At 43.2% G+C, this 12184-nt stretch overlaps 1 protein-coding gene and 1 non-coding gene across 2 annotated transcripts in view; both read right to left on the minus strand.

The window, feature by feature from the left end:
- Window positions 1–10378, minus strand: part of TIA1 (TIA1 cytotoxic granule associated RNA binding protein) — a 1460724-nt gene extending 1450346 nt beyond the window's left edge. Inside the window, exon 1 of the mRNA XM_044083128.1 lies at window positions 10162–10378. Coding sequence (XP_043939063.1) covers window positions 10162–10187 — 26 coding nt within the window. The 5' untranslated portion in view covers window positions 10188–10378. The remainder of the gene's footprint in view (window positions 1–10161) is intronic.
- Window positions 10379–11187: 809 nt separating this feature from the next.
- TRNAG-CCC lies at window positions 11188–11258 on the minus strand. The gene has a single exon. It is a non-coding gene; the product is annotated as a tRNA-Gly (tRNA).
- Window positions 11259–12184: the final 926 nt, after the last annotated feature.

Genomic DNA, 12184 nt, shown 5'->3' on the forward strand with positions numbered 1-12184 from the left:
ACCCAACACTACAACCTGTGAGAAATGCACTTATATAGCCAAACTGGAAGAAAAGCTCTCTTCACCCAAGACTGGACTAGACAGTCAAGAGGAGAAGGCAAACACCTGCACCACACCACACATCACATAGTCCCTCAAAACCCACACCACCAAAACACACACCTACATTCGCAGAGGCTCTCAATAAAAATCTGCTCAAGCAACAAAGACCTCCAAAGCAGAAAGGCAAGCAACCTCCACCGCCCCCCCCCCCCAACACAACCCAAATGACACATAGCCCACAAACTCAGTGTGCCACTAGATTAACTGTTTTGCACTTTTAAAAAAGTTATTTGTTGCTTAATTTTACCTGTAGGCTAACACACTCAAGTGCGCTAGCCGTTTAAAAGCATTTATAGCATTTACTGTGTTTTTCCTCTGTTTTCTGTATATATATATATATATATATATATATATATATATATATATATATATAAAAAAATCTTGTTTTCCCACCTTACTGAACTAGAATAGTCCAGTCTTCAGAGTTTGCTGATCTCTGGGCTTTGGCTTGGTTCCTGTGCTATTCCATATCCTTATTTGGATAAAGGGAAGCTTCTTTGTTCACCAGTGGGAGTGGGGAGCACTGAGCAGCCTATTTGTCCCTAGAGCAGTGGTTCCAGCCAGAAACTTGTAGTCTATTGGCCATTTTGGGTCAATTCCTAGGTCTTTTCAACCCCCTGCTATAAAGCCCGCTTTAGCACGGAGTTGCCCATAGAGCACCATCGGGCAGCGCCGGTTAAACAAGGTTAAACTATTTCTGGCTCCGTAAAGGCTGCTCTTCAATTTTTCCCTTAGAACTTCTCTACTTGCAATCTAAACAGTCTATTCTCTATCTCAATAGCTCAGCACTTGCTCCTAAAGCATTTTTATATAGGTAAAGTACTTGTATACTAAACATTTTTATATAGGTAAAGTACTTGTATACTAAACAAAGTACTACATTAGCCTAGAATCCCCTTGAGTACCCATTTCCCTATAGGTCCCTTCTGACTCAGTTACACAGCAAACTTTTTCTAGCATGTCGAAGGGTCAGTTGCTAGCGTCCTCTCCTGTTCAGCTGGTGAATCTGGGCATCTTGAGGCAATGTTACAATTGCCTCATGTACACAGACAACCCACTCCTTCTCCCACAAAACACAAATACATGTGAGAGATGCAACTATATAGCCAAACTGGAGGCTGAGCTCTCTCAACTCAGGACTGGCAAGACCAGACAGGAGGAGAAGGAAACCACGCACACCACAAACCCAGTTTCACATAGAACTATCACAACTGCAAAACAAACACAACACACAAAGACATACTCGGAGGCACTGATCAAAAATCTACCAAAACTACAGAGGCCTCCAAAGCAGACACCCAAGCAACTGCCACCTCAAGACATAAGACATGCAACACATAGTTCTCAAAGTCAGTGTGTTAAACAGTCACAGCCCTTAAGGCCAAACACAATGCCAGACACACTTGTTATAGGTGACTCCATAGTCAGACACACTGACGTCCCACTCACCAGACTGAACAAGGAAAAGATCACAGTTAGCTGCCTGTCAGGCGCTAGAATCCGCCACATAACACAAGCACTCAGGTCACTCCACAGCAAGTACAAGTATGACTCCGTCATTGTCCATGCCGGTGTGAACGACCTGAGACGTACCTCCCTGGACTACATGAAAAGAGACATAGAGGAGCTCTCAGATTATGTAGCCCAGGCCGGTATGACCCTGAGCAGTATCCTACCCTCACCAAGAATGATGCCACAATACAGAGACAAAATGATCAGCTTTAATAATTGGCTTAATTACTGGTGTCATTCTAAGGGGATCCAATGTCTGTCTGCCTGGGATGACATGCTTGACAAGCCACGCTGCTTAAGGGACGGCTTGCACCTGTCACCCCTGGGCTTCCGGATATTGGCAAAGGCTCTTGCCACCCACATAGTGCCTTTTTTAGGCAAGGCTCAAATGATAAACCTACCGCCCTAGAAAACAAAAATGGAGAAAAACTAAGGGTAATACTGCTCAATGCCAGAAGTCTAAACCTCAAGATGCACGCCCTCGAAGCCCTCCTCAGTATGGAGAACATCGATGTTTGTGATGCGACTGAAACCTGGTTCAAGGCTCCTGAGAGCACCCCAGCACTATCAGGTTATACCTCATATCATGCGTTCCGGCCCCAAAATCCGGACCGAACTACAAAAGGAGGGGGAGTATCCATATTCATAAAGGATACCCACACCTCCAGGTAAGTGGCAACGCACGAAGCATCGGAGACCATCCAGGTGCAATTAACCATAGGTAAAACTGCCCTACAGTTTGTAACATGCTACAGACCACCTTCTCAAACTCAGGAAACCCACACAGCCTTCCTGAAGACACTGGAGAGTATAAATGTCTCTCCAAACACCATCATATTGGGTGACTTCAACTACCCAAACATAGACTGGGAACATTACTCAAGCCCCAACACCCTAGCCCAAAGGTTCCTTGAGTTCATAAACTCAAATGCTATGGAACAACTAGTCACCATTCCCACAAGAGGAGAAAATATACTAGACCTGATCACAAACATGGGGACAAAATGCTCCACACTGGAAGTATATCCCTCATTGGTGAGATCAGACCATAAATTAATCTCACTGGAGATCCACATCCCGCACCCACCCCCAGCAAAAAAGACCACAGTGAAGAACTTCTCAAAAGCAAACTTCACACTTCTTAAGACTGGAGTGGTATTCTTCAAGGCCCCCGAGCCAGTGGAAACCACAACCCACGCTGCTGAAACCCTTACAAATGCCTTCTACGAGCACCTCCAGGAATGTATGGATCAAGCAATCCCTAATAAAATCAAGACCTTTTCCACCAAAGGCAGGCCGGTCTGGTGGACTCCAGCCATAAACAAACTCTACAACAAGAGGAGAAAGCTACTACATGACAGAGCAAAATCCCTAAATGGGAAGGCATCTCTGATCAATACTAGCAAAAAACTACGATCACTCATAAAATCATCTAAGGCCAACTTTGAGAAAAAAATCGCTAATGACACAAAAGACAATCATAAAGCCTTCTTTAGCTATGTTAGAAACCTGGGTGGAAACTCCCAGATATGCTCAGAATTAGTCCAAAATGATAAAAAAATCACTGAACCCACAGACATTGCCAACATACTGGCAGACAGGTTCAGTGCAAATTTCTCCCCTCCCTCCCCCCCAAAAGGAGAAATATCTATCCCACCAGAGTCTAGCCTCCCAAACATCTCAGATGCCCAGGTCAGAGCTGCTCTCTCTAAAGCAAAAAACACAGCATCAATGGGACCGGACGGTGTCCCCGGCTGTGTGCTACACTAACTCAATGAGGAACTAAACCCACACATAAGGCTGCTGTTTAATCTTAGCCTTACTACAGGATACGTACCCAAAGAATGGCGTACGGCAACTGTGGTCCCACTCCACAAAGGCGGTGCTTCTACAGACCCTGGAAATTACCGCCCCATAAGCTTGACGAGCCTTGTCTGCAAAGCTATGGAGAGCTACCTTGACCTAGCAAAAGCATTAGACACAATACCCCACTCGGGCATCATAGAAAAGCTCACCAGCTTAGATGTAAACCCATATGTCACAAGATGGGTTGCAAACTGGCTCAAGGACAGAACACACAGGGTTAGAGCTGCTGGTGCCATGTCAGACTCTAAGCCGGTCACGAGCGGTGTCCCACAGGGCTCAGTCCTGGGCCCCCTCTTGTTCGGCATTTATTTTTCTGAAGTGCAGGCAAACATAGGGGGATTGTGGCTGACAAAATTTGCAGATGACTGCAAACTGGGCACCATAACTGACACTCCATCAGACACAGACATCCTCCAGAAAGGTCTCATAGAAATGGATAACTGGTGCCAGAGCCATGGCCTTAAGCTAAATGCCAAAAAATGTATAGTCATACCCTTTGGGAAAAACAAGGTAACCCCCAATTACCACATAGGTGGTAATCCATTAAACACGGAAGAAGTTATCAGGGACCTGGGGACCCAAGTTGACAGTAACCTCTCTTTTTGACACTCACATTGCCAAAATGGTTACGAAGACCTTCTACATTGCCCACCTGATCATGAAGGGATTCACATCCAGATCAGGAGAGGTCATTGTACCCCTGTACTCTTCACTTATCAGACCAATGATTGAGTACAACGCCCATTGAATGTACCTTACCCGACACCTGCAGCAGTTGGAAAGACCCCAAAGGTTCCTCACCAAAAGGATAAAGGGGCTCAAACATATGTCATATGATGCCCGACTGAAGAAACTCCAGCTCTATTCAGTCGCATACCGTCTGCTCAGAGGTGATCTGTGCCTGACATACAAGGCCATGTCCAACCCGGAATTAATGGACATGCTCCACCTCAAAAAATCCAAATCCACCAGAGCCACGAGAGCAAGAGACTTAAACCTCAACACGGATATAAATAGGACGTGCTGGAGGGACAGATTCATCACCCAGAGACTCCCTACACTATGGAACAGAATCCCAGTCCATGTGAGGCAGAGCCCCTCACTGACTCTGTTCAAGAGAAATCTTGACGAGTGGATGTGCGATCGTAGGTTTACCCCGGGAATCATCTCTGTATCACTGCTGAACAGAGGCACAGCAAACTAATGGGTATAGTATTCTCATCCTAAGGGGTGGTGAAAGCCACACACACTCTGGCTAGGCTTATAAATGCCCTAGGGCAGATAGCCTAGTATGAACCTATGAACCTATGAACCACAGCCCATAAGGCATAACAACGTACCCAACACACTAGTCATAAGTGACTCTCTAGTCAGGCACACCGATATTCCACTCAGTAGCTTTTTCCTTGTTTAGCCTAGGATCAGCTGCCTGTCGGGTGCCAGATCTGCCACATAACCCACACACTCAGGTCACTCCACAAGTACAAATATGAATCTGTCATTGTCTATGTTAGCGTGAATGACCTGAGATGTACCTCCCTGGACTACATGAAGAGAGACATGGAGGAGCTCTCCAATCTTGTAGCCCAGTCAGGTATGACTCTAGCAATGAGTAGCATTCTGCAACCACCCAGAAGATACCACAGTACAAGGACAAAATGATGGACTTCAACAATTGGCTAAGCTTCTGATGTCATTCTAAGGGGATCCAGTATCTGTCTGCCTGAGATGACATGATCGACGGACCATGATGCCTTGCCAGAGATGGCCTGCACCTGTCACCCTTGGGATTCCGGATACTGGCTAATGCTCTTGCAACCCCTACAGTACCTTTTTTAGGCAAGGTTCAAATGGCAAGGTTCAAATGACAAATTCACCACTGTAATAGGTACACGCAAGCAAAATATGAGGGTAATGCTACTCAATGCTATAAATCTAAACCTCAAAATGCATTCACTCGAGGCACTCCTTAAAATGGAGAACATCGACATCTGTGCAGTGACAGAGACCTGGTTCAAGGCTCCAGAGAGCACCCCTGCATTACCAGGCTATAATTTATACCACACCTTTCTGCCACCTAACCTGGACCGAAACACTAAAGGCGGAGACGTGTCCATATTCATTAAGGATATCCACACCTCCAGGCTAGCTGTTCAACATAATGCATCCTGCATCAGAGATTATCCAAGTGCAACTAACTCTGGGCAAGACCACAATCCAAATTGTAACGTGCTACAGATTCCGCACAATGCCCCAGGATTCCCACTCCTCATTTCTTGATACACTGGAAAATATTAGGGTACAACCCAACACCCTAACAATGACGATTTCAACTACCCCACCATTAACTGGGAAAACTACTCATGGATCAACTCTTTTGCTCGTTTTCTGGAATTTATAAATTCCAATGCCTTGGATCAATTTATCCACACCCCCACCAGAGGCAGCAATATCCTAGACCTGGTCATTACCAACATGGGCAACCAGTGTTCCACACCAGAGGTGAATTCCTCGTTGGTCAGATCCGACCACAAGCTAATCACCCTAGACATCCACATCCCGCTCCCACCCCCCACCCCCCCATTAGGGAAACCGTAAAAAATTTCTCCCAAGCCAGCTTCACACTTCTTAAGACAGAAGTGGCAAACTTCATGACACCCATGCACACTGACAATAGAGGTACGACTGCCGAATCCTACACAAATCCACTTTATAAGCACTTACAAGTGCATGGATCGTGCTATCCCCAACAGAACCAAGATGTTATCTTCCAAAAAAAAAAAAAAAAAAAAAAAAGGCCAATCTGGTGGTCTCCTGCCATAAACAAACTCTACAACAGAAAAAAGAAACTGTTGCAAAAGAGAGTAAAATCCCATGATTGGAGGAACTCCCTGGTCAGCATCAGTAAAAAGCTGAGAGCCCTCATAAAATCCTCCAAAGCTAGTTACGAAAACAAAAATCGCCACTGATTCTACAGACAATCACAAAGCATTCTATAGCTATGTCAAGAATCTCAATGGCAACACTCAGTTCTGCTCCGTGTTACAGCACAATGGCACTTAACATACAAAACCAACTATTGCCAACATCCTGGCAGATAGGTTCAATGCTAACTTTACCCCCATCTCACCCCCTAAAGGGCCCATCTCTACACCAGAAGAATGCAAAGTTCCTGTAATCACAGCTGAACTGGTAAAAAACACTCTCCAAAGCCAAAAACACAGCATCCATGGGACCTGACAACATCCCAGGCTGTGTTCTACATGAACTGCAGAATGAACTGGCACCCCACCTAAGCACCATACTCAGTCATAGCCTCACCTCAGGCTTTGTGCCCACTGAATGGCACACAGCGAGAGTTATCCCACTCCAGAAAGGGGGAGCCACCACAGACCCCGGGAACTACCACCCCATTAGCCTAACGAGCCTGATCTGCAAGGCCATGGAACATAGCATCATGGATCTTATACACAAAGACATTGGTAATCTCCAAACTCTGGACCCCACCCAGTTCGGGTTTGTAAAAGGCAGATCATGTCTCCTAAACCTGATAGCCGTAGACGAGGGTAAGGTAGTTCACACAGCCTATCTAGATCTCACCAAAGCTTTTTGACATCATCCCCACTCTGGAATTATGGATAAACTCACTAAACTAGGTATAAATCCCTATGTCACAAGATGGGTTGCCAAATGGCTCACTGACAGAACCCACACGGTGAAAGTAGCAGACTCCAAATCCGACTTCAAACCAGTGACAAGTGGAGTACCACAGGGTTCAGTCCTGGGTCCTCTCCTGTTTGGCATCTACTTTTCTGAAGTACAGGCTAACACAGAAGGTCTTTGGCTAACGAAGTTTGTAGATGACTGTAAACTAGGAGCCATAATCAAAACTCCTAACACTGTGGACACTGTGGACATCCTACAAAAGGGCCTCACAGACACAGATGCATGGTGTCAAAGCCATGGCCTCAAGCTCAAAGCCAAAAAGTGCACTGTCACCCCCTTTGGTAAAAACTCTGTACATGAACTACCACACAGGTGATAGTCTACTTAACACCGCAAGTGTGATAAGAGACCTTGGGACACAGGTGGACACTAGTCTCTCGTTTGATAATCACATCGCCACAGTAGTCAGGAAACTCTTCTACGTGGCACACCTCATCACAAAAGGTTTCTCATCCAGGAAAAGAGAGGTCATTGTTCCCCTCTACTCATCACTCAGACTCATTATAGAGTACAATGCCCCTTTTGGTATGTACCTCAAGACATCTACAACTGGAAAGGCCACAGAAATACCTCAGAGAGAGGATTACTGGACTCAAACAGATGCCCTATGCAGACCATCTCAAAAACCTCCAGCTTTACTTCGTCACATATCACCTACTCTGAGGCAATCTCTGCCCAACACACAAAGCTATGTCAAACCCAGAGCTGTTGGACATGCTCCACTTATAGAAATCACAATCCCTCCGAGTTACACGCTCTAGGGGCCTAAACCTTGTTACTACAACAAACAGAACATTCTGGAGGAATAGATTCCCGTCCCAGAGACTTCCCATACTCTGGAACAAACTACCTATCTATATCAAACAAAGCTCTTAATTAGCACTCTTCAAGAAAAATCTTGACGATTGAATGGCAAATAGGAAATTCATCACCTCTGTGGCTCTGCTCGACAGGGGCACAGGAAAATAATTTTCTTGGGTGGCAAAAGCCAGGGTACCTTTTTGGCTAGGCTTATACAGGCCCTAGGGCCAATAGCCTAATATCTACCTATGAACATCGTTGGCTAGCCTTGCAACAGCTGTTCTTCCACACCACACACTAAATTGGCCATAGATGTGAGCGTGTCCAATCCACCTACTACATGTCTTTAGAATGTGGGAGAAAATCCATGCAAACATGGTGGGCATGCAGACTCCGCACAGAAGGCACCCCAGCTGAGAATCGAACCAGGGAAGTCTTGTGAGGCAACAATAATATCTGTTGTGCCTCTGTCACCCTACACCTACAGTCAAATAACCAGATGTTTCAAAACACCTGTAAAGGGAATCCTGCACCCCCAGCTAGAATATGTTCTACTCTACTAACCTACCTGTCCAAGGAAAACTTCTGATCTACAAATTCTAAGAATATGCATACACAAAAACCCAGCCTTCCTACTCTTCTCCATTACAGCACCATGCATCCCACTCAAAATACGCATTTACTTATTTTGATTTATGATCAGACACACACTTGACCAAAACACTCACATCAATACTTAAAATCTCAACCATGACCCATCTATAAGACCTACACTTCACTAATGCTACCACTCCCAAAAAAAAAAAAAAAAAAAAAAAAAAAAAAAAAACACTTTAAAGATTCACTTTTATCCAATCCTACCCTCTCCAACCACAGCCGACCACTGTACTTCCATGTCACTTTTACAACTGTAAATAATTCTTGTCATACATAACAGCATAACTCCCCAACACTATATACTGGAACATGTTTGTGATTAAAAAGACAATTTTTCTTCCACGTTTCATATTACTCAAAATATTTTATGTGACAATCACTAATTTTATTGCAACGTGTAAATACTTGTACTTAATAAACCGCAGGCTGTAGCTGAAATGTGTACTCCGATCAACTACAACAAAAATAACACTCTTGCTCAGAGCTCTATCAGACTCTCATACAACTCAACTACACAGCACGAGATAAACCTTTTCCTGAAAAAGTGCTCCACTGACTTTCACACCCCCCCCCCCCCCAACACGTCATCAAGCTCAATCTGGCAAAAATCCACCTTCTTAGAGCCTAATATACGTCATCAGGCCTTGTACTTCAAATGTCCATATCTAAACCAAAAATAAACAAACAGTCACCATTGGTAACACAATTTTATTTGACTTTATAATTTTATTATAACAAAAATCGCTTTAAAACGAAATACAAAACTTGCAAACAAACCTTAAAAAAAAAACAAGCACATACACTTCCCAACATACTCATGCGAAATAAAGTAAACATACTAGCAAACTGCATAAAATCCGTCATACAGCAAAATACACACAATATTCGGTAACGACAAAACTGTACACACAGCTGTGCACGTGAACACAAATGCATTTACAAAAAAATCATACAATCACCTACGGCCTGCACAAAATTAACTTTTAACACTCAAGACAGTTTCTGTCATCAGTCACCGACAGCCATATATCAGCGCAACCTAACAAAGGAAAACTTGGGACACCAACATTTTTATGCCAGATGTTAAGCGTGGCTAAACGAGGGGTGCTGCGTAGTCTGGGGGTTAAATGCTTATGACAGGACAGCTCGGGACAAAACACTTCCTGGATGTCTCCTCCACCAGCACATTCAGCATATCGGACTTACTGCTACAAACAGGTGGATGACGACTATTTAAAATACATCCATTTAAAACTACTTTAAAGTAACCACCACACAAAACTCCTCCAAAAAGAGCTCACGAAACAAAGTGACTGAGCCACGATAAAAGACAAAACAAATGACGTTAAACTAGATCATTAATAAAAATAAGCCCCATTTCCCCATACCCACGCCTTTAATATAAATGTGAGAGGCGTTCGTAACCTTAGCTATCAGGTTCAAAGAAATAATAGAGGCTTTGGCCCAGTCAGTACCTATACCGCCGCTCATACTTACAAAGTTTTAGGTGTATCGTCATCCATGATTTATAATGGGAAAGGCTTCAACCTAAACCAAGTAGGTGTAGCTACTACCAAGAACCAGTGTACTTTTTTCCCAGATGTCAGACGTGGCACTAGCTCTCAAAAATAATTTCCAGCGAAAGCTAGCATTGGGAAAGACAAAGAAGACCAACACAAGATGGTGGAAGTAGGGGGAAGGGTGACGATAACAATATTTTGTTGCGCATGCGTGCACGTTAGGAAAGTAGGCGAGCTTGACATTACGAAAACGGCGAGATATCTTTAATTAAAATACACGTATCCATGTTTTACTTTTGCTAAGTGGTTTCCGTGCATATTGTGTTATGTGTGGAGACACGTTTTTGCATTCTAATTTTGGTCTGTTCCTCATAAAACGTACAGTTTTCTGGCAAATATCAGAAGACTGAAATCACTAAATAGTAACCGTACTTCTGAGTTTCACAGTTCATTTATTTCACACCAAAAACGCGTGCTAACTCAATTTCTGTTATTCTACCAAATTTCTAAGTTTAGAAGAACAGTATTTAAATACTTAAAATCTGTCTCTGTTTTTGTCCTCAATTATTTTAAGTTTTATCCAGATTTCTTGCGCTAACAAGTTGAGATGCACGGTACATAGATAGATCTTTAGCATTAAAAGTCGTAGGACTGGCATTTAGGAATCATAGTAGGGCGTCAGAAAAATAAGATCTTTCTTATTTTTTCACAATAGGCTTGCTTGTGTACAAGACCTTATAGTGTTAAGCTTCTGTACACCGCTATAATTTTATGATGCACATGATCATAAATATTGAAGGCGCAAGGCTAAGGATGAAAGGATAACCGTAGCAATTGAGATGTACGTTTCTGTTAGCATTGCCGTTGTGAGGAAGGGAATGAATTGTAAAATGAGAAAATGATCTAATGTTGCAGTCTTCTGAATGTCTTTGTCAATAATATAATAAAATTGAATCTAAAAAAGTTGATTGTAAAAAAAAAATAAAAAAATAAATAGACGTTTTGCGCCGCCCGGGAATCGAACCCGGGTCGCAAGAATGGGAATCTTGCATGATACCACTACACTAGCGGCGCTAAACTGACTGTTTTTTCTCAGAATATTGTTATGTTACTGCAAATACCAATTCACGTCATTGACTGTATATTTTTGTATTAGAAATGTTTCATAAAGAAGTTACTATTTGGCATATTGGATTTATCATAGGTTTGACAACTTTTTATTTCACAGCTGAGAATTCAACACCAATCTGCAGTAAAGAAAGAGCAATAGAGGCAATGTAATGGAAACGGTTAACTAGCTTTTCTTTGAGTAAAACTCGAGGACCTTGGATGCTGTAATTTTAGCTAGCAATATCTTCGTGATGTTTTTTTTAATTCTGTGACGATTTTAATAATTTAATATGACAACATGAATTTATTGCATTTTCTTTTGTTACTTGGAGTGAACGCTGATATAGGTTGACGTTTTACTGACGTGCACTAAGAAATCAGAGTGAGACATACCTGGCTCATCTGACCATAATTTTACACAGTGCTCCTACTTTTGCCTCATGTGTTTCCTCTTTCCCTCTAAGTTTTTTTCTTCAGGAGTACACTGTTGTAGTAGTAGCTTTCTTTAAACAGCACTTGTCTCAAATAAGTGCCCCCTTCTTTTCTTCCACTTCTTCATTAGCTCCCCCCATCACTTCACTCTTTCCTCCTTTGAGTTCTGTTCATAGGTAGGTACTAGGCTATCGGCCCTGGGGCCTATACAAGCCCAGCCAAAAAGGTACCCTGGCTTTTGCCACCCAAGAAAATTATTTTCCTGTGCCACTGTCGAGCAGAGCCACAGAGGTGATCCCCGGGGTGAATTTCCTATTTCCCATCCAATCTTGCAGAGTGCTAATGAGGAGCTTTGTTTGATATAGATAGTTTATTCCAGAGTATGGGAAGTCTCTGGGACAGGAATTTATCCCTCTGGCATGTTCTGTTTATTGTGGTGACAAGGTTTAGATCCCTAG

This window comes from Protopterus annectens, chromosome 9.part0 (genome assembly GCF_019279795.1).
Source record: "Protopterus annectens isolate FY-2018-M chromosome 9.part0, PAN1.0, whole genome shotgun sequence".
NCBI classification, from domain to species: domain Eukaryota; kingdom Metazoa; phylum Chordata; order Ceratodontiformes; family Protopteridae; genus Protopterus; species Protopterus annectens.